Below are 23,705 nucleotides of genomic sequence, written 5' to 3' on the forward strand. Positions count from 1 at the left end.
GGAGCAAGAATACTGTGGAGGAAGCCAAAGAGGAGATCCTGTATCCTCTTCCCCAGCCACTGCAAGCCTAACATTCCTCTTTGTTGCCTTCTAGGTGGAGGAGAGATGTATGGATGCGATTCCTGATTGTTCTGTCCACTTAGCCCTGCAGTGTAGCTGACATTCAGTTATCCTTGAGCTATCTGTGTACTGGAGCTAGACATTGCGTTCATGAGGCATGCCCTTTGAAATTTAGGATTCTATTCATTTTTTTTTTTTTTTTGAGACGGAGTCTTGCTCGGTAGCCCGGGCTGGAGTGCTGTGGCCCGATCTCAGCTCACTGCAAGCTCCGCCTCCCGGGTTTACGCCATTCTCCCGCCTCAGCCTCCCAAGTAGCTGGGACTACAGGCGCCCGCCACCTCGCCTGGCTAGTTTTTTGTATTTTTAGTAGAGACGGGGTTTCACGGTGTTAGCCAGGATGATCTCGATCTCCTGACCTCGTGATCCGCCCGTCTCGGCCTCCCAAAGTGCTGGGATTACAGGCTTGAGCCACCGCGCCCGGCCAGGATTCTATTCATTTTAAGCCCCATTGACCAAAGATGTTTTCAGAGGTAGAGGGAGCTGGAAGGCTGATGGGAAGGCAATAATTCACCACCCTTTTTCTATGCTCTTGTATATAAGGAAGGGCAGGGGCTAGAGGTTCTCAACTAGGAATGTTTGGAAAGGTGTGTAGTGTTCAGGGTACATGCAATGACTGGGGGGCACTATAGACTTTGAGTGGGTAGTGGCAAGGGTTGCTAAAGGTCCTTTAATGTGTGAGCCAGTCTTCTACAATGAAGAAACACCTCACCTAAAATGCCAGTAAAGGGTAACACTGAGAAGGAGAAACAGGGTTTGGGCCTCTATGAAGGCTCATACAGTCATGGGAGTCTGCCTGCTTAGCCTTCTGGGCAGTCTGAGCCCAGAGATGCTAGATACAGCCTTCCAGTTTTGGTTCATAGCTAGCTAGCTTGCTTCCTTCCTTCCTCCCTTCCTTCCTCCCTCCCTCCCTTCTTTCCTTCCTTCCTTCCTTCCTTCCTTCCTTCCCTCCCTCCCTCCCTCCCTTCTCTCCCTCCCTCCTTCCCTCCCTCCTTTTCTCCCTCCTTCCCTCCCTCCTTCCTTCCCTCCCTCCTTCCTTCCCTCCCTCCTTCCTTCCCTCCCTCCTGCCTTCCTTCATCTAACTTTCTTCCTTCCCTCCTTCCCTCCTCCCTCCCACCCTCCTTCCTTCCTTCCCTCCTTCTCTTTTCTTCTCCCCTTCCTTTTCCTTCCTTCTCTCCTTCTCCTTCCTTCCCTCCTTTTGCTTCTTTCCTTCCCTCTTTCTCTTTCCTTCTGTCCTCCTTTCTTCCACGTACCCACCACTTCAGTGGCCAACTATCCTCCCCCATGTTTCCCTCAGCAATATTGTCACATCGTCTGATCTACTGTACTCAAGTTCCTCTCTGAACTAAGTCATTTAGTAGCAATGACAAGTTCTTAGGCCAGTGGGAATAGAGAAGGTAGATGCGTTTGGTGGGAAAGGAGAGAGAGAAGAGAGGGAGAAGAGTTAAAAAGATGTTTTATAATTTATCAAGGTATGACAATAGGCCTCTGAGTTTTTAATCCAAGAAAAGGCATTTGATTAATACTAATGGACTCCCTCCCACATCAGTCAGTGGTTCTCAAATGTGAGTGTGCATCAGAATCCCATGGAGGGTGTGTTCCTAGAGACTGCTGGGAACCATCCCCAGAGTTTCTGATTGAGAAAGTCTGGGGTGGGGCCTGGGAATTTGCTTTACTAACAAGTTCTCAGGTGCTGCTGGTGCAGGGACCACACTTTTCTAGGTCTGGGTCCTAGAAACAAGAGAGACACTAGGCCAATTCCCATCTCCAGAGCACTGGCAGGAACAGGCTGAGATGGGGAGAAACGTTGCCATATTCTAGACTTTTAATTATGGCCCATGAAGGAGAAGGGAAGATTTAAGGGCCAGCACTTCCCAGAAGATGAGGATAATACCAGCTTCACCATCACACCTGTTGCTGGGATCCATGCAGAGGCCGGTGTGCTGTGTTTTCTGAAATAGGAAGGAAACAAACCACAGTGAGCTTTGCTTTTTTGTGTCCTTCTGTACCAAATAAGTGCATTGAACTGGTGGCCTTTGCTTGATGTCTGGTAGCTTGGACGTTTTGGTAAACCAGGATATCAAAGATAATGGGCAATACTTTCTTTTGTTACTAAAGAAGGGGAAGTTGTAAAAATGTGCAACCTGTTGAAGGTCTCTCTAAAGGAAGGCATCTGGTTTAATGCCCAAACCCCGTTACATGTGTGCTTTTTTTTTTTTCAGGGAAACAAACAAAGTCAGGAGTAGGGACAGTGTTTACTATTGCCTTTCCTGAATTCTTTGTTCAGTGATACCAGAAGCACTGGTTGTTTTTGTTTTGCCCTTCCTAATGTGTTAACAATGGTGATGCTTTATTCCAGCCCCAGAAAGGGAAAAACAAATATATTGGCAGGGATGCTGCTGGAAGTGTGAACAGGAATGTGAATGAAATGAACGCTTTGAGAGCTGCTATTTTTACTATCAGTACCTGATTTTTCAAAATAATTCTAAGAACAGTTTTTCATCAAATTTGACCTGATGCCAGAATAACATCAAGCTTTTTTCATCCCTAATGTTCCCCTGGAGTCATAAAATGTTATTAGTTTGAGTACTTAGCAGCAGTTTAGAGGTGGCATATTATGTAGGTTTTCATTTTTTATCCAATATAGAAGGCCCTGCGGCACTAAATAAAAATGTCACCATGTAGAATGTAAAGGCTTTCTGTCACAAATGTTTTTAAAAATTCATGAAGGGCTGAGGATTTGATTTATCTTATCCTCTTTCTGTGATTTATTCATATTTAATGTTAGGTTCAACTTTTGAAGCATGAAGAACTTTTCAAATTAAAAACTGTGGTGAATCAGTTTTATTTGAAGAAAAATTCTACCATGCCAGTTTTTGAATTATGCAGCTCATTCCTCTTCATGTGTTCAAGAGCCAGAGATGTTTGGTTTTCCCAGTGGCTGGAATTCTTACTGGCGAAACCCTTCATTGTTGCGGGGGAGGTTGATTTTCCCAGCTACGTGGTCGTGGCAGCTGTTGCCCTGGTATCAATAGACATTTTCCCTCAGGCATTTATCATGATCACACACGTGTGGTAGCAAAGCGGAAGAGTGGGAACAGACCTTGCCTTGGGAACCACTGGGTCTGTATATTTCTTTCTGTTTTTGAGCTGCTGAGTTGCCTGCGTTTTCAGGAACATCTTTAGGCGGAGATAAGATCCAGTCTTCTCTATGGACGGTTCATAAATAATGTTAATAGAATTAGCTGCAAATGAAGGAAAGGAAATGAACTCAAAACAAACTCATAATCTTTCTTTTTTTAAACTAGTCAGTGGAAGCATAAGGTCTGAGGCACTGGATTTTTTCCAAGCCCTTGGAGGCTTAAAAGACCAAAGGGAAAAGAGCTGCTTGCTGGACTCGTTTTTGCCTTTGTGGCAGGCAGGTAGATCTGTCTAGAGGACATGAGAGTATCTCCCCTTTCTCTGGGAGGCAGGTGGAATTCTCGATGGCTAGACAGGGATACAATAGGTTACACTGTCCTGGACATCCTGACTTCTGCCTGCCCACCCACCTGCCCGCCCATCCTGCCCTCCTGGGCCTCCATTCCTGTATCCCTTCCTTTTGATTTCTTCTCTCTTACTTCCACTTTTCCAGCCTGCTGTGACTTTTCAGCATCTCCGTTGGGCCAGCTATTGTACCTCCATAGACTGAGTCAGCTTCTCATAAAATGAGGGGAACTATGCCTGTTTTCTTTGCTAAAAATAGTCAACCTTTATAAGAGTATCAAGGAAGGAAGAGAATAAAAGCTACTAAGTGCCTACAAGGATAAAACCCTTTTTACCTATTTTTCTCCCTTGTTTGTCATTGGGGATGAAACCTATTAAAGGGTGGCAGCCAGTACACAGAGCGGGGCATAAACCAAAGAATGTGGCTTTTTAAACCAATTTCGAGCATTTTGTCCTTATGATCTGGATCTTATTCCTTTGCTTAATGGAGACAATCATCTTGATAAGTAAAATCATCTGTTTTTCCCCTCAGACTATTGGGAAGAAGTTACCTGCAACTACAGCAACTCCAGACTCGTCAAAAACAGAAATGGACAGCAGGACAAAGAGTGAGTTTCCTTAGTTATCTATTTCACATTTAAAAGCATTTAAGGATTTCACAATAACAGAAATGTTTTTTAGAAATCCCTATATAACCTTGATAGCTTTTGCAAATGCATCAGAAAAATGTACACAATTGTATTTCATTCAATTCCCTACCATTAGGGTGGGCACAAGTTAGATTCAGAACTCTTGTGTTTTTTTTTTTTTTTCTTTTCCCTTATTACAGAATGTGGTTCTCTCTTGCTATATGTATCTCACTCGTGTGCAGAGCTCGGGTTTATCCATGTATACCGAAAGCATTTTGCACCGTTAAGGTGGCTGAAAGGTTTTAGAGAGTGGCAAATTTAGGGATTCACGAGCCTTCAGGTCAGAGAGGCCTAACCACTTGACCAATATTACTTACCCTTGACTTCCCACTGGCATCTTCAACACATCTCTGCTTGAATATCTTTAGATACCACTGCATGTTTGCAGGCAGGAGGCTCAAGTCTTTTTGGAAGGATTGGGCTAATGAATGGGAGGGGTTAACTGTGTTTTAGAACAGTGCTAGCCAATAGAAATATCATGTGTGAGCCACATATGTAATTCTAAATTTTCTAGTAGCCATGTTAAAAAAAAAAAAAAGGAAAAACAATTGGACTTAATTTTAATGTATTTTTATTTAACTCAATATATCCAAATATTATGTCTACATGTTATCTACATAAAATTATTAAATGAGATACTTTCATTGCTCTCTTCATGTGAAGTCTTCACAATCCCATATGTATTTCATAGGCATAGTATACCTCAGTTTGGAGTAGCTACATTTCGAGTACTCAATAGTCATGTGTGCCTAGTGGCAACCATATTGGAAAGTGTAGTTTTATTTTTGTAATATTTTCTTTTTTAAACAATTTTGTGGGTACATAGTAAGTGCATATATTTATGGGATACATGTTTTGATACAGGCATGCAATGTGAAATAAGTACATCATGGAGAATGGGGTATCCATCCCTCAAGCATTTATCCATTGAGTTACAAACCAATTACACTCTTTATTTTAAAATGTACAATTAAGTTAGTATTGACCATAGTCACTTTCTTGTGCTATCAAATAGTAGGTCTTATTCATTCTTACTATTTTTAATACCCATTAACCATTCCCCCTACCCCCCAGCCCCCAACTACCCTTCCCAGCCTCTGGTAACTATCTGCCTACTCTCTATGGACAGTGTAGTTTTAGAGTAATTCTGGGGTCTGAGAGGGGCTTCCCAGGCTTGAAAATGAACACAGTTCCAAATGTTCAGCTTTCCTAAGCATGTGGAAGAAACCTGGCTCCAGCCCAAGCCTTGTTCAGTCCTGAAAGCATCTATTAACTACATCCACATACCTGGCCCTCTAGGAGCAGCATGGTGGGGAATGGGTTACTCATAAGAGTGGGTTTACAGGAAGCCCATATTCTAGGACCAGCTCTGTTATTAGCTAGCCACGTGAACTTGGGCAAACAGTTTTATTCCTTTGGACTTCCTCTTCATCATCTGCATTGTCTATGAAGTCAGAGGGTTATACTAGAGATAAACCCCAGGGTTTATCCCAGCATCTTCATCCTCTCATTCAGTTCTAAAAGCTTTACAGCTCAGAGGGGAAGGTTTCTGCATTCAGAAAATTAAGCAGCTGATGGAAAAAAAGGAAGATGTGAACAATTCAGTAGGAATATGAGAAAGATGTCTTTGGGTATAGATGTTAATATGCCTGTAAATGGTAACAGGTCAGGAAAGGGAATTATTACTGTCAGCAAAGGCTTGAGGGATGTTTATTGACAGACATTTTTCATAGACACCAGGATAAGAATTTCTGCAGTTGGGCTGGGCGCAGTGGTTCACAACTGTAGTCCCAGCGCTTTAGGAGGCTGAGTGAGGCAAGTGGATCACTTGAGCCCAGGAGTTTGAGACCAGCCTGGGCAACATAGCAAAACCCCTAGCTGGGCACAGTGGTGTGTACCTGTAGTTCCAGCTTCTCGGAAGGCTGAGATGGGAGGATTACTCAAGCCTGGGGGGTTGAAGCTGCAGTGATTGAGCCAAGGTCACACCACTGCACTCCAGCAGGGCGGCAGAGTGAGATCCTGTCTCAAAAAAAAAAAAAAAAAAAAAAAAAATTCTGCAGTTTCACCCCACACACACTGTCTCTGGTTGTCAAGAGCACATTCTGGGGTAATTGTTCTTCCATGATTTCCATTTAGTGCCACCCCAGGCCCCTAAGAAGCCCCCTAAAAAGCCTCTTTCATCTGGACCGTTTCCCTCCTTCAGAATTTTGATATGACACCTATGTTTAGGTAACAGGCCACAGAGTAACTGAGCAACTACATATTAGAAATGACCCTGAGCTTGGGATCTGAGCAACCTCCTTCCCTCTTCCTTCTGACCAGAAGACAAACCTATGACAAAAATTGCCCAGCAGTGCAGAAGAGGGCAGTTCCTTCCTACACAGACGTCTGTCTCCTTAGCATGCTAAAATACTAGCTCACATCAGGGTTAAGAGTTGGGATGATTTTAAAAATGTTCATATGAGTTGGTATTTTCTGAGTGAAAGTGAAACTCAGCTGATCAGGATTTATTTAAACAATTAACATTATCTTCCCCACCCTCTCAAAAAAAATAGCTTTTATGATATTGAAATTCATCAGAAACTCATGCTGGGGAACAGATTGGCATAATTTTCATAACAAGAGGAAAACTGTCTAAATATTCATAATGAAGTGCCCTGAGGTTCCTCCAGCTCACCACATCTGGAGTTTCCCTCTTTCTTATTATAATTGATGCAGATTTGTGGCCTCTGTAGGATAGAAAAATAGCCCAAAGAAAGGGCTATTGAATATTTTTCTGAACAAATAGTTTAGTCTTACAGATTCAGAAGACCAGTTGAACAGGTGGGTTGGGGGTAAAAATCCTTGACAGAATTTGTACCAGGGCAGATCAGGCTTCTGCATAAGTTATGACTGCAGGACAAAGGCTGTTTTCCCTGCTGAACCTCATCTCACTTCCTAACTGGACACTCATACCACCTTTGCAATCCCTTTGTTCATTGACTTGCTTCTTAGAGCTGTCATCTGTGATGACAACAAATGGAACCTTGTTGCTATCATTAGATCATTGGTCCCTCTAGGTTGAGGCTGTGTCTTCTACTTGATATCCCCACCATGCAGCCTAGAAAAGTGCCAAGGATTCAGTGGGCACATAAAAAATGGTGGTTGAGCAAATGGAGAAGTATAAATGATTTATGATTTATCAGGCTCTAGATTGCACAGTCTTTTAAAAGCTATTAGCACCATTCATGGTGGCTCATGCCTGTAATCCTAGCACTTCGTGGGGGCCAAGGCAGGAGGATCTCTTGAGCCCAGCAGCTTGAGGCCAGCCTGGGCAACACAGTGAGACCCTGTCTCTACAAAAAATAGAAAAAATTAGTTGCGCATGGTGGCACATGCCTGTGGTCCCAGCTCCTTGGGAGGCTGAGGCAGGAGGATCACTTGAGCCCAGGAGGTCAAGGCTGTGGTGAGCCACGATCGTGCCACTGCACTCAGTCTGAGTGACAGAGTGAGACCTTATCTCAAAAATATATATAAAAATAAAAAAGCTATTAGCCACTGGTCCCCTTCGCCAAGTGTACATATAGATGTATATGTAAGCCCCTCACAATGAGACCTTAAACACGATGATAAGAAACATCTTTTGAAAGTGTGTTCCAAACACCTGCTTTAAGAGCCCTCTGCATGGAAAACAGTTCCATTCACTGTAAGAAAACAGCACATAATGTATCTCTTAAAAAGTATGCTTAGATTTAGCTCTAAAACATCTATATGTAAACCTCTCACGCACGATGAGATGCAATGCTAGAAACATCTCTCAAAAATATGTTTGAAACACTTGCTTACGAAATTTTCTGCTTGGAAAACAGTCCCATTCGCTGTATGAAAACAGCACATAATGCATCTCTACAGAAGCAGGTAGATTTAGCTTTTAAAGGTATATATGGAAACCACATATAATGAAACTTGAAATACAATGGTAAGGAACATCTTTCAAAAGCACGTTCAGAACATCAGCTTACAGAACTCTCTGCTGGGGGAAAAAAAGAGACACATTTGTTCCTGTAAGACACTTGAGCATGTTCTGGGGTCTGAGTGGTTAGCAGTGGTTGCTGGTGTTCCTTGGCTTGCCAGTGTTCCTTGGGGTTTGCCAGACCCTCTCTTCTTACCAGCCATTGCTCTCCCAATCAGCCTAAGACTGTTACCAGTGGAGGGTGTCCAGGTTCTTGGCGTCTTGAACAAAGAATTGGACAAAACGCACAAACAAAGCAAGGAAAGAGTAAAGCAACAAAAGCAGAGATTATTGAAAATGAAAGTACACTCCACAGGGTCAGAGCAAGCACCAGCATAGGGGCTCAAGAGCCCCGTTATGGAATTTTCTGGGGTTTAAATACCCTCTAGAGGTTTCCCATTGGTTACGTGATACACACCCTATGTAAATGAAATGGTGGCCCACAGTCAGTCTGATTGGTTGTGGAAAGCAGCCAATCAGAGGCTGAAGAGAAGTTACAAAGTTACACTCCTATGCAAACATCTGATTGGTTGCACAAAGCAACTAATCAGAGATACTTTCAATTTTCCATCTGCCATGCAGAAAAAGAGGGGGATTTGCAAAGGGAGTAGGCCCTGGTCCTTTTGTTACTTAGGTGTGGAAAGTTGGGATTTTCCTTTTGATTTAGTTCTAGGAAGTCAGAGTGAATCGGCCTTAGGTTCCCTGCCTCTAGACCCTATTCTGCCTCAAGACCACAGGGTTTATTGGCTCATTTTGACCAGGGAGACTGCGCACCAGGGGACCTGTGGATGTTACATCAAGCAAAAGCAAAATTAAAAAAAAAAAAAAGTTATTACAGATTTTGAGAAGGGGCGGAATTTAGTGAAATGTAAATGAAATGATGTTTTCATAGACTCAAGGCAGAGCAGGGCTGCATGGCAAGGGGTCAGCATCAGGTCGTGACTGTGAGGTGGACTCAGGTCCCGTTTCTTTGGCAGCTACCAAGTGAAGATAGATATGTAGTGGTGTAGTGCTGTGTCCAGAAACCCTTTACGTGAGGCGCTGCACTTGGGCTGGAAATGAAGACTGCTTCTCTGGGTCAAGTGTCTTAGTGCCTTCAGGCAAGAGTGGAATGTTTCATTCTTCCTGATATAATTTTTTTAAAAACCAAGTTTCTGGTAGTTTGTCTCTCCCTGACTTTGTCAGGGAGTGAGAAAGTAGGAGCACTCCAAGAAGGGGGTTGTTAAGGACACTTTGCAACTACCGCATATGCTTGGGAGAAACACTGTTTCCTGATCACTTTGCAGGTGGCCTTATCTGTGTCTGTTGCCCCAGCCTCAAGAATGGCTGGGCAGATTGCTATTTACTCAGTGCAGCTCATTTTTGCTTTCTCACCACATGTTTAAATGGGGGGGGAAAAAAAAGAAGGGTCAACTTTCTTGTGTTGGGTTTTCCTCAGCTTCATAATATATACCCAGGAACTCTGATCCTATTTTTTCAGACTGAGTGTTTTTGCCCACATATCCTCCCCCAGACTCACTCATTCTTGGGCCCGGGTATTTGGGCACGTCCAATTTGCTGCAGCATGTTTCGTATTCACCCCTTTAGTGCCCCCGATGCCTGTCATGTACTGAAGCCCCTCATGCTTGATGTCCCAAGGGTACCCACCTCTTCCTAAGAAGCACCTTTCATCACTTGCTCCCCAGTACAGACATTGCTGTCTGGATTCAGAGTGGGAGCCTTCCCAGGAGGGTGCCCAGCCTACCTGTGTGGCTTAAGATCTGCATTTCAAATACAGTCCTCTTGAGAAAAAGGTTAACTCCCTGTGTGTTTTCCTGGTAGGTTTTCTTTCTCCCAAAGACTCTCCAAGGAGCTTCTCATCTGAGCAGAAGAAAGTACCATCGAGAGAAGCAGTGATCCAGCCTCTGCTCCACTGTAGAGACAAGAAGGGCTTTGCTTGTCAGATTTTCATTTCTTCTTTTTAAAATATACTTCTCTTTTTAGAGGAGGTTAAATGGTGTCATAATTCATACTTGTGAAATAATTTGAAAGTCAAATTCCCAACAGCGTCCGAGACCGAAGGTAGTTGTTTAGAGTTATGGTCAGCTTCTCCATAAAGGAAGACACTGGGTTGGCGTTGACAGACATACTGACAGACACATCGTGTTTCATTTCCCATCTGAATTTAAATGTAGACCACAGCTTCTTCACCTCGGCAGTATTGACATTTGGGCTGGATCATTGTCTGTTGGTGGGCGTTGTCCTGTGTGCATTGTAGAATATTTAGCAGCATCCCTGGCCTCTACCCACTAGATGCCAGTAGCAATCAACCCCCATTCCCTGCCAAGTTTTGATAAGTAAAATTGTCTCCAGGTATTGTCAATATTTCCTGGGAAACCCTAGTTTCAAACTGCTGATATAGACTGTAGTAAGCCCCAAGAGGGCATTGTGGCATCCCTGCTGCCTGGCATGCAGTGGACACTCAGTTGTTATTTACTGAATAGATGACAAGCCTAGTATGTATTTCACTACTCCTCACTAGCCCCAGATTCTCAGAATCTGACCCAGAACTGGAGTTCCTGTCTAAATCTAGCATATGGCACACCCATCCCCAGTGCTACCACCATGCTGGTCCACCCTCCAGGTCCCCACAACTGTTTTGCACCTTCCTGGAATTAAACATTTGCTAATACCCATTACTGGACCAGTGGTTCTCACAGCGTGGTCCCAGAACTAGCAGCAGCAGGAGCATCACCTAGGAACTTGTTAGAAATGCAAATACCAGCCCTACAGAATCAGAACCCCTGGGGGTGGGGCTCTCCACCTGATGCCAATGCCCACTCAAGCCTAAGAACCACTGACCTAGACTAAGGCTTTTTTTTTTTTTTTTTTTTTTTGGAGACGGAGTCTCACTGTGTCGCCTAGGCTAGAGTGCAGTGGTGCAATCTCGGCTCATTGCAACCTCTGCCTCCCGGGTTTAAGCGATTGTCCTGCCTCAGCCTCCCGAGTAGCTGGGACTACAGGCACCCACCAACAAGCCCGACTAATTTTTGTATTTTTAGTAGAGACAGGGTTTCACAATGTTGGTCAGGCTAGTCTCGAGCTCCTGACCTCGTGATCCGCCCACCTCGGCCTCCCAAAGTGCTGGGATTACAGGCGTGAGCCACTGTGCCCGGCCAGACTAAGATTTTTAAAGCTTCCCTGATGATGAGAATCACCAGAGTGTGTGTTAAGTAAATGAATTCGTGGTCCCACCTCAGATCTGAAGATTCAGATCTGCAAGGAAGAGGTCTGGGAAGATAATAGAATGAACAGGTGCCCCACAAAATTCTTATCAGGGATGACTGATTGGGAAACACGCCCCAATCCTACTCCTCTGGTCAGTGTCCTAGAACATTGTACAAAGCTCACTGTCATTTTCTTCCTCTCTGACAAGATCCTGAGTCTCTTGTTTGGGAAGTGATTGTCGCATTTCAGATACTCTGATACTTTAAGCCAAATGCATGACTCTCATCCTGTCTTCACTGTTGTCTGGTCAACATTGTATATATACATACCCTTTTCTGCTACTTGAGCTCCTCGAGCAGATAGTGTCTTATTGACCTTCATTTCTCTTTCCTAGAACATAATAGAAGTTCACACCCTTATGTGCAATTCCAAAATATAAAAAGCTCTGAAAACTAAAATGTTTTATTACTCATTGGGTGATAAAACTTGTTCTGGACTGACATATGTATATTCATGGTCTTTATTTTTCCCACTTGGAGTGACCAGTCATCCATTTACTGCAGAATTTTAATGGTTGGGTGCAGCCCCAGCCCCTAGCTGAGGATGTTACATATTATATGGTATATGCAGTATATTTCCTTTCTAAAATCTGAATAATCCTGTCCGCAGGGGTTCTGAATGAGGGATTACCAAGCAGTAGTGTCTGAGATAATATTTGTCAGTTGAACGAGAGAATTTCTGATTATGATGTTGGTGAAACTAGACTATCCCTGAGCTTGATACTTTTGTTGTACTGTCCCAAGGGAAAGGAAAACTCCAGTTCTAGATGTGACCTAGTACTTTCCAAATGCTGCTTAAAGCTCTGGAAGGCTTCCTACCAGAATCTGCCCATGACACATGGGGTTTTGATCTTTATACCCTAAAACTGAGCCCAAAGTTGTCCTGGATTTAATGTTATTTCCTTCCGTATATGTTCAGCTTGCTGATATATTTATTCTGTTGGTTCTGCTTTTATTTTTTTTTAAGCTGAGAGGGTTTTTGCTTGTTTGTTTGAAGTTGGTTTGTTTTTATTGAATAGATTATAAAACTAGCTGCAGGCAGTCATGTGATGTGGGCATGTGAGTTCAATTCCTTTAACAGCCTGTTTTTAATATTATGTAAATTTCTAAAAGTTTAGAGATTGAAATGATGTTTTTGGGGGAGTGTGTAAATCATGACTGGACTTTTTGGTGATTTTAGTAGAGCAAGCTTCTTAAAATTTGAAAGCCAATAATTAGTACAGTGGCTCTTGATGTGGGAACTAGGTAACTAACAGCTTTGGGGTCCTCAAATCTTCTGATATTATATACATTTTCTCTGCACATTTGAGTGTGTGTGTGTACGGTTTGTTGTGTTGTGGGGTTTTTTTCTGGAAAGAGTCATTGCTTTTTATCAGACTCTTAAAGGACTCTAAGACCAAAAAAGGTTTAAGAACTGATTTAGGATTTCAGTCTTATGCTAATTCATTAGTCATTTTTAACCTTTCTAAAGAAAAAAGACAAAATCATCTCAAATTGCTGGATAAATTGTGCTTTATTTCTCTGTGTGTGTGTGTGTGTGTATGTGTGTGTGTGTGTGTGTGTCTATTCATTCCTATTTGATCTCTAATTAAATCCATCCAATTGATGAATAGATGGAAAATGCCTGCCTTCCAAAATTAATTTCATTCCCTTCTTCTCCAACTCTGTCCAATACTCATTTAAAATGTATAATCTTCCCACGTCCAAAGGATCTGGAATTATACCCTTCTTAAGACATATCAAATGCCTCCTCTTTTGAGAACTTTCTCCTGAATGTAATCTTGCCTTTCTCTGAAACACAACAATATTCCATCATAGTGAGTTTATGTGTATGCATGGGTTTGTCTTTTCTTTCTGCCATTCTCCTCCCCTTGCTTTTCTCCAAGAATTAGACTGTCACTTCCATGCTGGGACAGGAGGGGGTGGTTGGGCTTACTTGTATATTACAGTCCCCCAAATGGACAATATCATTTTCATGGTGGTGGTTCAATAAATATTTAAGTGGAAGTCAGGAACATCTTTGTTCCATATACTTTAACATTAAAACCACAGACTCAGAGTTAATAATTTTTTTGCAAATAACAGTTTTGAGTGTCTTAAAGTCACTGATACATCCAATGCAACATAATATTTTTTTCTTTCTTCTAAAAAAAAAAAAAAACGGGATACATGTACAGAACATGTAGGTTTGCTACACAGGTATATGTGTGCCATGGTGGTTTGCTGCACCTATTGACCCATCCTCTAAGTTTTCTCCCCTCATCCCCCACCCCCAACAGGCCCTGGCTTCTGTTGTTCCCCTCGCTGTGTCCATGTGTTCTCAATGTTCAACTCCCACTTATGAGTGAGAACATGTGGTGCTTGGTTTTCTGTCCCTGTGTCAGTCTGCTGAGGATGATGGCTTCCAGCTTCATCCATGTCCCTGCAAAGGACATGATCTCATTCCTGTTTATGGCTACATAGTATTCCATGGTGTATATGTAACACATTTTCTTTATCCAGAAATATTTTTATTTTCTAATACTATTGAATTCAGGCTCAAATGCCTCATCAGTAAAAATAAATTCCTATTTTAAAATATATCTTAATAAATTAAAGCCTGTGAAGCTAATGGTTGCTGGGTTTGGTCAGGAGTTCTGGGTGATAGTGCCTGTGACTAGAGTCATGAAAAATCATAGCTCAAAGTCAGAGCTGCCAGGAACTCAGGTCTAGCCGAGTGTGCCCCTTGGAGCCCTCACAGCTTCACTGACATGTCTTTGGGGACCTGGGTGGGAGATGGGACAGCCCTACTCCCCCAACCAAAACAGCTCTGTTTTAGTTGCTTTGTATTTGAGCTCTGGAATACATTGAAATTTGCTAAGTGTCCTGCTGAAGTTAACCAGACTCTCCTCTCTCCCCTCCTTCGCTGGTCCCTGATTTTACACCTGAGGACACTGAAGTCATCCAGAGTTGTAGTGTGATTGTCTCAGGTCATGTGCTTGTGAAAGCCCAGCTGGGAACCCAACCTAGTCCCAAGTATCCTGCCTTCTGGCCCACAATTCTCTCCTCCTCCTCCTCCTTGTGGCGCCTCCAAGTGTTCCTCCACTTTATAGGGGTCACTTGGAGATCATCAAGAAACATTGAGTGGGAGCTCTGTATCAGGTTCTGGGGATGCAAAGAGAGCTGAGACATGCTACAGCAACCCCTGGCACCAGTATCTCCTCTTTTTCTCTAACAGTGGTGCTTTCCAGATAATTCTGTGTCTAATGCCTTACACATAAAACAGCATAGCTGCACAGTCGAAGTGTTCTAAAGCTGGATTATGGTGATGGTTACACAACTGTATAAATTTATTAAAACTCATCAAATTACCACTGATTTTTCTTGGCATTCCTCTTGCAGTTGAAATATTATTTCAATAGCACCAAACACTGTACTGACGTCCAACAAAGATAAAATTGTTAAAAGGAGAATGGCAGGGGCAACTCTTTTCCTCAAGTCTGCCTGTCTGTCTCTCCGCGTCTCTCTCTCTCTCTCACACACACACACACACACCAGGAAAAAAAAATCTAACAGCCTCTCCCACTCCCAGCAGTTTTCCTCTCACATCTCATTGGCTGGAAATAGAGCACATGCCCATCCCTAAACCAATCACCCACAAAAGAGAGTGAGATTAACATTATTTGCCTGGACATATTTTGCTTTATCCCCAGGGCTGTGAGAGGGTTCCATGTTCCTGAATATAATGCTTGAACAAATTAGGATTCTGTGAACTAGGAAGAGGGTGGGGAATGTCTCCTGGGATGTTAACCAACAGTCTCTGTTACACTTCATTAACTTTTTTTTGACTGAAGGGAACAGAAACATGACCTGTTCCTTCTTTCTTTGTTGGCTGTGGGTTTCTGTATTCTTTGTAAAAATGGCTCCATGATTTCCATCCAAATAATTATTCTTAAAGCCAGGACTCTGTAGTGCAGTTCTTCAATAATACTGTGTTTGCGTTGTTGTAAGTTTTGAGGTTGGCAGTCATGTTTCACTAGCACAGTCAATAGGAAAATTGGTGAGGAGCTGTCATTATCCAATTTAAAGATGTTTTAACTTTTTCTGTCTCTTTAGAACATTTGACCAATTCAGATTTGGGGAGGTTTGCTATTACTAAGTAAAGAGAGATAGAACATTGGTAACTGTGTGGGTTTAGGAATATGGTATTGATGGGATTTAGAACTATTGCCCCTCAGCACAGGTTAAGGGGCACAAGCCATCAGAGGCCCAGAATACCCAAGATGGAAAATTTCCAACACTAGGATAGGGAATGTAACTAATACCTTCAAGCCATTGTACAGAATATGAAAACAACTGCACAAAAGCAAAGTGAATACTGCCTCTCCTCCCTTCGCTCTTTCCCCTTCCTCCCTCTGTTCTCTGTCCTATCCCAACCCTAGACCACAGTGTATCTGTATTATGAATTTCTTAATTGCTTTTATTTTACATGTCACAATCTCTGGTTGTTGGGATGTTAACCAAAATAAAGAAACACATTTCAGTAATATAAATTACACTAGGGACAATATAATTGTCATCAAGAGGTTACCTCTAAGACATAGCTCTAGGTTGTGATCTGTCTGCAGAAATGGGCCTGATGCTTGGGAAATATCTAAGGCCATTCAAAGCCATTAGGTTTGTTGACTTTGATGCAGAATAATCGATGCCTCTCCCAGTGGATACTAATTCTCATGAATTTTTCTTTCCACCTTCTGTCCTGAATCATCAAAGCCTAGTTTTCCAAGTCTCCATTTCTGAAATACTTTACAAATGTTTTCACTATCTTCATAATTTGTGCTTTCAGATAAATAGAGATGATTTAACGGCACATAGACTTTCAAAGGCATGTAATTCAGAACATACTTAAATTGATTTTTAGTGGCCTTAGTAGTTTTCCCTCTTTGGTGAGGGCTATTGTATCTCTTTGCTAAGGAACAGCCATCTATGCATAGGGAGGTTCCCACAGAAAGGCCATGGGACATATTTGAACAAGCTCACCCCCACACATATGTGTGTAAAGAATGTTCAGTCAATACTTGTTGGCTGTTTATGGTTGGCATGTGCTTACACAGAAATATATTGACGTTTGTCTCTTAAGACATACCATAATGGGGCAATTTTTTATTGTTTTATGTACCCTGGTAGCTTTGTAACATATATAAATACCTTGTTTCTAATTGAGTAATGTGTGGAAAAAGGCAGTGAGGCAAAACTTAAGGTTTTTTCTGCCCTCTGTAGACTATATATGTTTATGCATGCACTTGAAGAGTATATAAAATGGTATATGTCTGTTTTCCTGAGTAAGGAAACCTTTTTACTTTTCTGCCAGAGAAAAGTAAAGCAGTCAGTGGCATCTCATGATGTCACATGATTTGTAAGGGGAAAAAATGGAAGCCAATAAATATACATGAGCCAAAAATGAGCACTCTCGGGTCATTTCCTGAGGGTCACCCTTTCTTCATGCAGCAGTAATATGCTACCTGTTAAGTGTGCCTTTCCCTGAACTTAATGTGATAGAGAACATTTTCTCCTGGGCCAGCTCATTAGATAAAGCATTTTAAAGGTTATGTTTTCTGTTTTTCTTATAGGCAAGGATTACTGCAAAGTAATATTTCCATATGAGGCACAGAATGATGATGAATTGACAATCAAAGAAGGAGATATAGTCACTCTCATCAATAAGGTAAACAAAGGTTGTCTCCTACCTTCTAAACCGCAAACTGCTTTGGGGTGTTGACTGGACAGTACAAGCTTTTGCTTCAGCGCTTGAAAGCTTGGTTTTCTCGGTCCTGAACTTGTGAGGAAGAATCTTGCATCTTTCCTTTTGATCAAGCTAAGCCCAGCATCCAGGTGAATGCATTCCTTGAGACGAGAATAGATTTGTTTGCCTTAGGGCCAGCTGCAGATTTGCATGGTCCTTCGGAAAAGTCTGTTCCAGAAGGAATAACCCAAAAGGCAGCCTGCTTGGCTGGAGATCCTGCCCTCCACAGCAGCCAGGTTGCAGAGCTCTGTGTCGTGAGGTATTGGAGGAGGAGTTTTTAAAAAACGCTGGTCATGCCTCACAGGCAGAAAACGCTTAAAGAATGTTTGCTGTTCAGATCAAAGACAGGTAGAGTGCCTGAGAGAATTTTTCCTGTCTCCTCTGGGCTAAGAAGGTTGAATGATTTTATTATTATTAGAGCCAGAGCCCTGTAAATAAACAGAGAGCTATAAGATCTGTGTGAAGTGATGCAGTTGAACAAGGGCCTTGGCTGTGTACTGTGTGTGCTTTCATTCTATGGTACTCACCAAGTAGGTGGTTGAAAGATACATTATTTAAGCAATACCTAGAATATATGACTTTTTCTCTGAAGAACAGCATTTTTGTGATGGTCAAATATGGTGAGAAGCTGAACGGTCTTGAAGATGTGTATGGTGGTTTTATTTATTCAGGGGAGTGACAGGGAACTTAGCACAGTTACCTTAGCACAAGTGTGACTTGGGAGACCATTGTGGCTGCCTGCGCTCTCCCAGGGCTGGGAAGCCTTGGCAGGGTGGAGGATGCAGGGAAGGGGAAGAGATTGCAGGTACGTAGAGTTGGGGTAGGCCCAGGGTCCTGCCAACTCTGACCATTACTAAGAGGGTGGGGACTGTGGTGTCGCCTGGCCCTACCCCTCCCTCAAGGCTTGTCCATAAGGTGATCAGTAAGATTTACCTTTGTTATCAAGAGGTTACCTCTAAGACATGGCTTTAGAGATTGTGTGTTTTAAGAGCCTAATCCAAAGATACCAGGGAACTAATGACCCCAGAAGTTAAGTAGCTTGCCAAAGGTCAGGAGTTTTAGGGAGAAAGCTGGTCCTCTCATGGACTCCATATGTCGGTGGTATGGAGTATATAATGCTTTCCGGAATAGCAAATCATTCCCTGTTTTGCAGATCATCCAAGAACTCGTCCATCTTTTTACCTGTGAAGTATTCTCCCCTGAAGTTATTTCGGTATGTCTCTGTTGAACATGGCAGGAGGAAATGAGGGGAAGAATGCTTCCCTTGTTGTTTTCTGCAAATGAGGCAGAAGTGGTTCTTTTCTGTCTCTTTCAGATTGCTTTCTGATACACAGTGCATTTCCTATTTTTAATCAGACCTGTAACCAAACAAGCGGAATAAGGAAGTTGTTAAATGGATGTGAAGCACAATACGAATGCTATAATAATTAGCACAGATAATTTGGTTTTAGAAATGCTGGGAAAGGACTAGAGCGATTTTTTCCCCCGTGATGATAAAGTGACCAGAGAATTAAATAACTGCTATTCTTTGCAGTTGGTTGGCGGGGGACTCACTAGCCTGTTTTTGTTTTGTCTTTGGAAGAGAGGAAGCCTCTTTTTAGTTGAAAACCTGGTATGTCAGTAATATTTAATGAGGTTTGAGAAAAGAAACATATCTATTTCTGTTTTAACATATTATACTCCAGTCCTTCCAATTGAATACATATCATAATTAGCACACATTCATCTTGATGATTTTGCTCCTAACCTCCCAGCCTGAGATCCAGTCTGATAAAAATTAATGTGATTTTTCTAACGACCTTAGTCAGAAAGGGAGTATCTATCGGTCCCATCCACATGGTACAGATAAATGAACAGGTAGATGTGGCAGGCTGCTTTCAAGAGTGTCCTGAAGGTTATGTCCCATTTCTCTAGTTTCATAGATTAATGTATCTGGAAGCAGTTTAGAAACTGAAGTAGTGCACTGCTATTAATATTATATTTACAAAACGTGACATTGTCATCTCCGCTGTACACTTGGTCTCTTGACCTGACTTTCACACTGATCCGACTCCTCAGGCCTACAGTTCTCATATCACCATTTTGACACTTGGTCCTCCTAGTCCCACCCTGCTCCCACCCCCAAGCCTTTCTCCATCCCTGCCACTTCCTGCCCTGCAGAGCTGAGCACAGGCTTGAGTTGTTCTGCATCTGTCCAGGCCAGGTGAGCAAGGACCAGGCTTCCTCCATCTTCCTTTCTCTAGCACCAACCATAGCACCTGGTCAGGAGGAGAGCCCTGGGGTGGTGAAGGATGGAGGGATGTTTCCCCCTGCTCCAGTGTCGCCTACCCACTTCATCCCTAGCACCTCAGCCCCTTCTTTTTGTCATTCTCTAACAATGCTGTGCTCACTTACCCTTCTGCACCAATCAAAATCTTTAGTAACTTTCTTTTTCTTTGTTGTAAAATCCAGATAGATGATCCTAGCACTCCTTCACCTGGCCTGGCCTCAGTCTGTCTTGGTGGCCTTGGTCCATGTGACTGTTCTGCAGGTACCCCCCGTATATGCCCCTCCTGCTCATGTGTCCTGACTAACTTGACTCAGACCATGTTCCTGATGCCCGAGATGACCTCCACCTACCCACATCGCTATTTTTTGTTTGTTTCGTTTTATTTTGTTTTTGAGACAGCGTCTTACTCTGTTGCCCAGGCTGGGTGATCTCGGCTCACTGCAACTTCTACCTCCCGGGTTCATGCGATTCTCCCACCTCAGCCTCCTGAGTAGCTGGGATTACAGTTGTATGCCTCCACGCCTGGCTACTTTTTGTATTTCTAGTAGAGACGGGGTTTTACCATGTTGCTCAGGCTGGTCTCGAACTCCTGACCTCAAGTGATCCACCCGCCTCAGCCTCCCAAAGTGCTGGGATTGCAGGCATGAGCCACTGCAGCCGGCCTAGCCACTGCGCCCGGCTTCCAGTTTGCTGGGGGTTTTTTGATAGCTAATCACACAGCCAGTCTTAACTCATGCTGCTTGGGCCCATTTAGAGCTTGCTGCTTAAGAAAATCCTTTGGGCTCTATCATTTTGCTTCTATTATTTTTTTATACAACCTGCTGGGAAATCAGATCTCTTGCTATCCCGTGCTTGTGCGGATTTTTACTTTTATTTCCATAAAATGCCTGCCAGCCTTAACCTAGCATTCCATTTTGCTGGAAGCGATGTGTTCAGATGACAAGTGCCATGTAGGCCACCAGCTCCCATAACCAGGGTTTGAATCCCAACTCCACTGTTCTTGGCTGTGTCTCTTTGGGCATGTTGCTTACCCCCTCTGAGCCTGAGTTTCCTCAGCCATAAAGCAAGGTCCATAAAGCTGACCTCACAGGGCTGCTGCGAGGATTTACTCTGGCAGGGAGCGGTCTATCAGTGGCACCCATAATTCTAGGAATTGTCACTCAACCCTGGCTGCTCTTTCTTGGGCCTTGGAAATGGGAATGGAAGGGCTCTTGTGTCTGAGCCCAGTTTGCTGCTGAGGCTGGAATGCCATGACGTTAAGTAGGTTAAAATGGTGAAAAATCCACCTAAAATCGTTAAGTATTCACAGTGGAGGAGATTTTAGCAAGAATTTGGAAAGAAAACATGCCATAAATATTTTGCTTGCTGAAAGTGGGAAGAATGGAGTCGGAGCCTGTAAAACCCTGCTGACATTATAGAAAATTGTTACTCTTCCTCTAAGTTAGGAATCGCCCAGAAGTTCATTGAGATGATTGTATACTATTGCTATTACAAAATGAATGGTTTCACCATGATCTGTTTAATATGCATTCTGATACGCATATTTATTGGATGTAGGAGTTGAGGTGAAAGACCTGAATTGCCGTTCTCTAAATTCTGTGTTCGCTGTAGAGGTTCCTGATAGACCCCGAGTTCCTCTGACATTTACTTTGGTGTCAGTGAAGGTGGTTTCCCTTTGCCCTGCTTTTCTATGCTGTTGCGGGAGTCACAGAGCAGGCTTTGCCCTCATTTTTAGCCCTAGATTGTCAGTTCATGTGGCTTTCTAGAAAATGAGTCAGACACCTTTAGTGGGTGTGTATAAACCCTCTGCAGTTCCTGAAATAATATGCAAAGACCCAAACTATTTCTGTGTGTCCCTGGAAACCAGGAGGAAATGTGCAACCTGAATGGTTTGTTTTCTAGTTTATTTATAAAGAATTTTTGTGAATTTGGGAACATTTCCACTCGTGAAGAACACACCTGTGTTTAGCTTTTATTTCCAGTCACTCAAAAATAACTCCCGCGTCTGTGTTCCCACCGCCCCCATCCCTGCCTGCCTGATTTGTGCTCAGAGTGTGTTTGAAAAGGTTCCGAAGCTTCTGGGTCTCATTCCCAACTGGAGAAGCTTCCTGGAGAAGGGCTGAGGGCAGCTTGGCAGGAGCTATGCCAGGGCTCAGCTGCAAGGGTGAGATGGCCATTGGAAGATGTCCCATGCTGTGGCTGCTGCTGCTTGGGGCAGAATGAGCCCAGCTATGGAGTGGGGCCATGTTCCCACTCTTGGCCAAAGCCTCCTGGCCTCAGAGCTACAGCTGTTCCTCACAGCTCCTGCTAACCTAGGAGGGAAGGCTTCCTCCGTGATCCCTTTGTAAATAAGGACCTTTAGGTGTTTCTTATCAAACAGTCTTCCTTGGGTAGTTGTGTCTTTACCCTTAAAGCATACCCAACCCCCATGTCTTCATTGTTTTAAGCCTATTTGATGACATCAAGATCAACGCTTAGAAAGCTAACATTATTGGTCAAAATCATGGAGTCGTAGAGATGGAGGGAAGGGGACAGAGGCAATATTAGCGAGCATTAATGTTCATGGAAGGAAACTGATAGACACACCCTAGAGAAAGAGGGGACCCAGGCTGGGCTCAGTGGCTCATGCCTGTGATCCTAGCACTTTGAGTGGCTGAGACGGGAGGATCACTTGAGCCTGGGAGTTGAAGACCAGCCTGGACAACATGGTGAAACCCCATCTTCACAAAAAAATACAAAAATTAGCCAGGTGTGGCGCTGTGTTCCTGTAGTCCCAGCTACTTGGGAGGCTGAGGCGGGAGGGTTGCCTGAGCCCAGGAAGTTGAGGCTGCAGTGAACCATAATTGTGCCACTGCACTCAGGCCTGGGGGACAGAGTGAGACCCTGTGCCCCCAACCACGATAAAGGGGAGACCCAGAATATTAGCTAAGGACTGTTAGTGGCATCCCCAACACAGTAGTACAGTCATCTTTCCTTGGACCATGAGGATTATCCACTGAAGATTATTGACAGCGATTTTAATTTGCACCCTGTCCTCTTCCCCTCACAACGTTCATTCGCTCATTCATTCATTCATTCATTCATTCATTCATACATTGAAGAATATTTGTGGTGTGCCAGGAGCTGTGCAAAATGCTGGGATACAATGGTGAACCAAAAATTCAAACCAGGAATTTTGCTTCTTTGTAGGGACCCCAAGTATTTGGAGCTAGACATGCTGTGAGGGCACAGTTAGAACCGCTCCTTTCATCTCTACCTCAACATGTTTTCCTCCCTCCTGTCCCAGACAACAGTTGAACATTTAATTAACTTAATAATAGCTAGATCTTTCTCCAGGACCACAGCTTCCCAGCACAGGATTCTGGACCACTGGCAGCAAGAGCCCAGGACCATCATCACCATTCCCCTTTCCTCAGGAGTCTGCCCGGAGCTCAGCATCTCCCCTCATCTTCATAGCAACCCTGGGAATTAGGTGGGACCATGTGTGTTCTCTCCAGATTACAGAGGAGGAGCAGAGGCCCAGAGTGCTGAAGCAGCTTTCCCGAGGGACTCCCAGCAAGTCAGTGTCTGAGCCAGGTCAGAGGCGTCTGCTGACCCTGGGCCAAGTGCTCTTGGAACTTGGGGGCTGGACAAGGTGGTATCTGTGGGTGGAGTTCGTGTTTCCTGTGCGGCTGAGTCACTCCCAGAGGTGACTCTTGTCTACTCATTGAGAGTCCTCATTGTTACTGGATATCCAGGGCAAGTGTCTGTGGAGTTTCCTTTCTAAGGTAATGACATTATCATTGTTACTTACCAGAAAAACAATATTACCATACCATCACCCCATCCTTTGTTGCTGATGCTTGCATTTTGAAATCTATGTTTCCAATCTGTTAGGGTCAGAACATCACTGTGGTGGTTTCTGGATCATCCATGACTGTATGAGTCCACTGTCACCTCTAAAGGAGTGAAATGATGGTCCATGCAGAGGGAATGATGAGTTCAGCTCAGGGTTGACATTGGTTCTTTTTATGCCTGAGGCCCACCTCCCTAACTGCTTTCTTCCAGTTTCTTCCTATGCCCAGAGTATTTTTCCTTCCTCTTTTCTTCCCAGCCTGGCTGCCAC

At 43.4% G+C, this 23,705-nt stretch overlaps 1 protein-coding gene and 1 long non-coding RNA gene across 14 annotated transcripts in view; one reads left to right on the forward strand and one right to left on the reverse strand.

The window, feature by feature from the left end:
• Positions 1–23,705, forward strand: part of SH3KBP1 (SH3 domain containing kinase binding protein 1) — a 355,843-nt gene that overhangs the window by 234,108 nt on the left and 98,030 nt on the right. For 9 of the 13 annotated variants that reach the window (XM_017953930.3, XM_021933130.2, XM_031660479.1 and 6 more), the window contains 2 exons: positions 4,136–4,211; positions 17,159–17,253. In XM_017953930.3, the coding sequence (XP_017809419.2) occupies positions 4,136–4,211; positions 17,159–17,253 (171 nt within the window). Of the gene's footprint in view, positions 1–4,135; positions 4,212–17,158; positions 17,254–18,484; positions 18,545–23,705 lie in introns of all 13 variants that reach the window. The other 4 variants (XM_021933128.2, XM_021933129.2, XM_021933132.2 and 1 more) reach the window with 1 other exon arrangement.
• LOC116271809 lies at positions 1,315–17,562 on the reverse strand. Its single transcript, XR_004180568.1, has 3 exons — positions 17,276–17,562; positions 3,221–3,362; positions 1,315–2,069 (listed from the first exon to the last, which is right to left on the reverse strand). It is a non-coding gene; the product is annotated as an uncharacterized LOC116271809 (long non-coding RNA).

Source organism: Papio anubis, chromosome X (assembly GCF_008728515.1).
Source record: "Papio anubis isolate 15944 chromosome X, Panubis1.0, whole genome shotgun sequence".
NCBI lineage: Eukaryota > Metazoa > Chordata > Mammalia > Primates > Cercopithecidae > Papio > Papio anubis.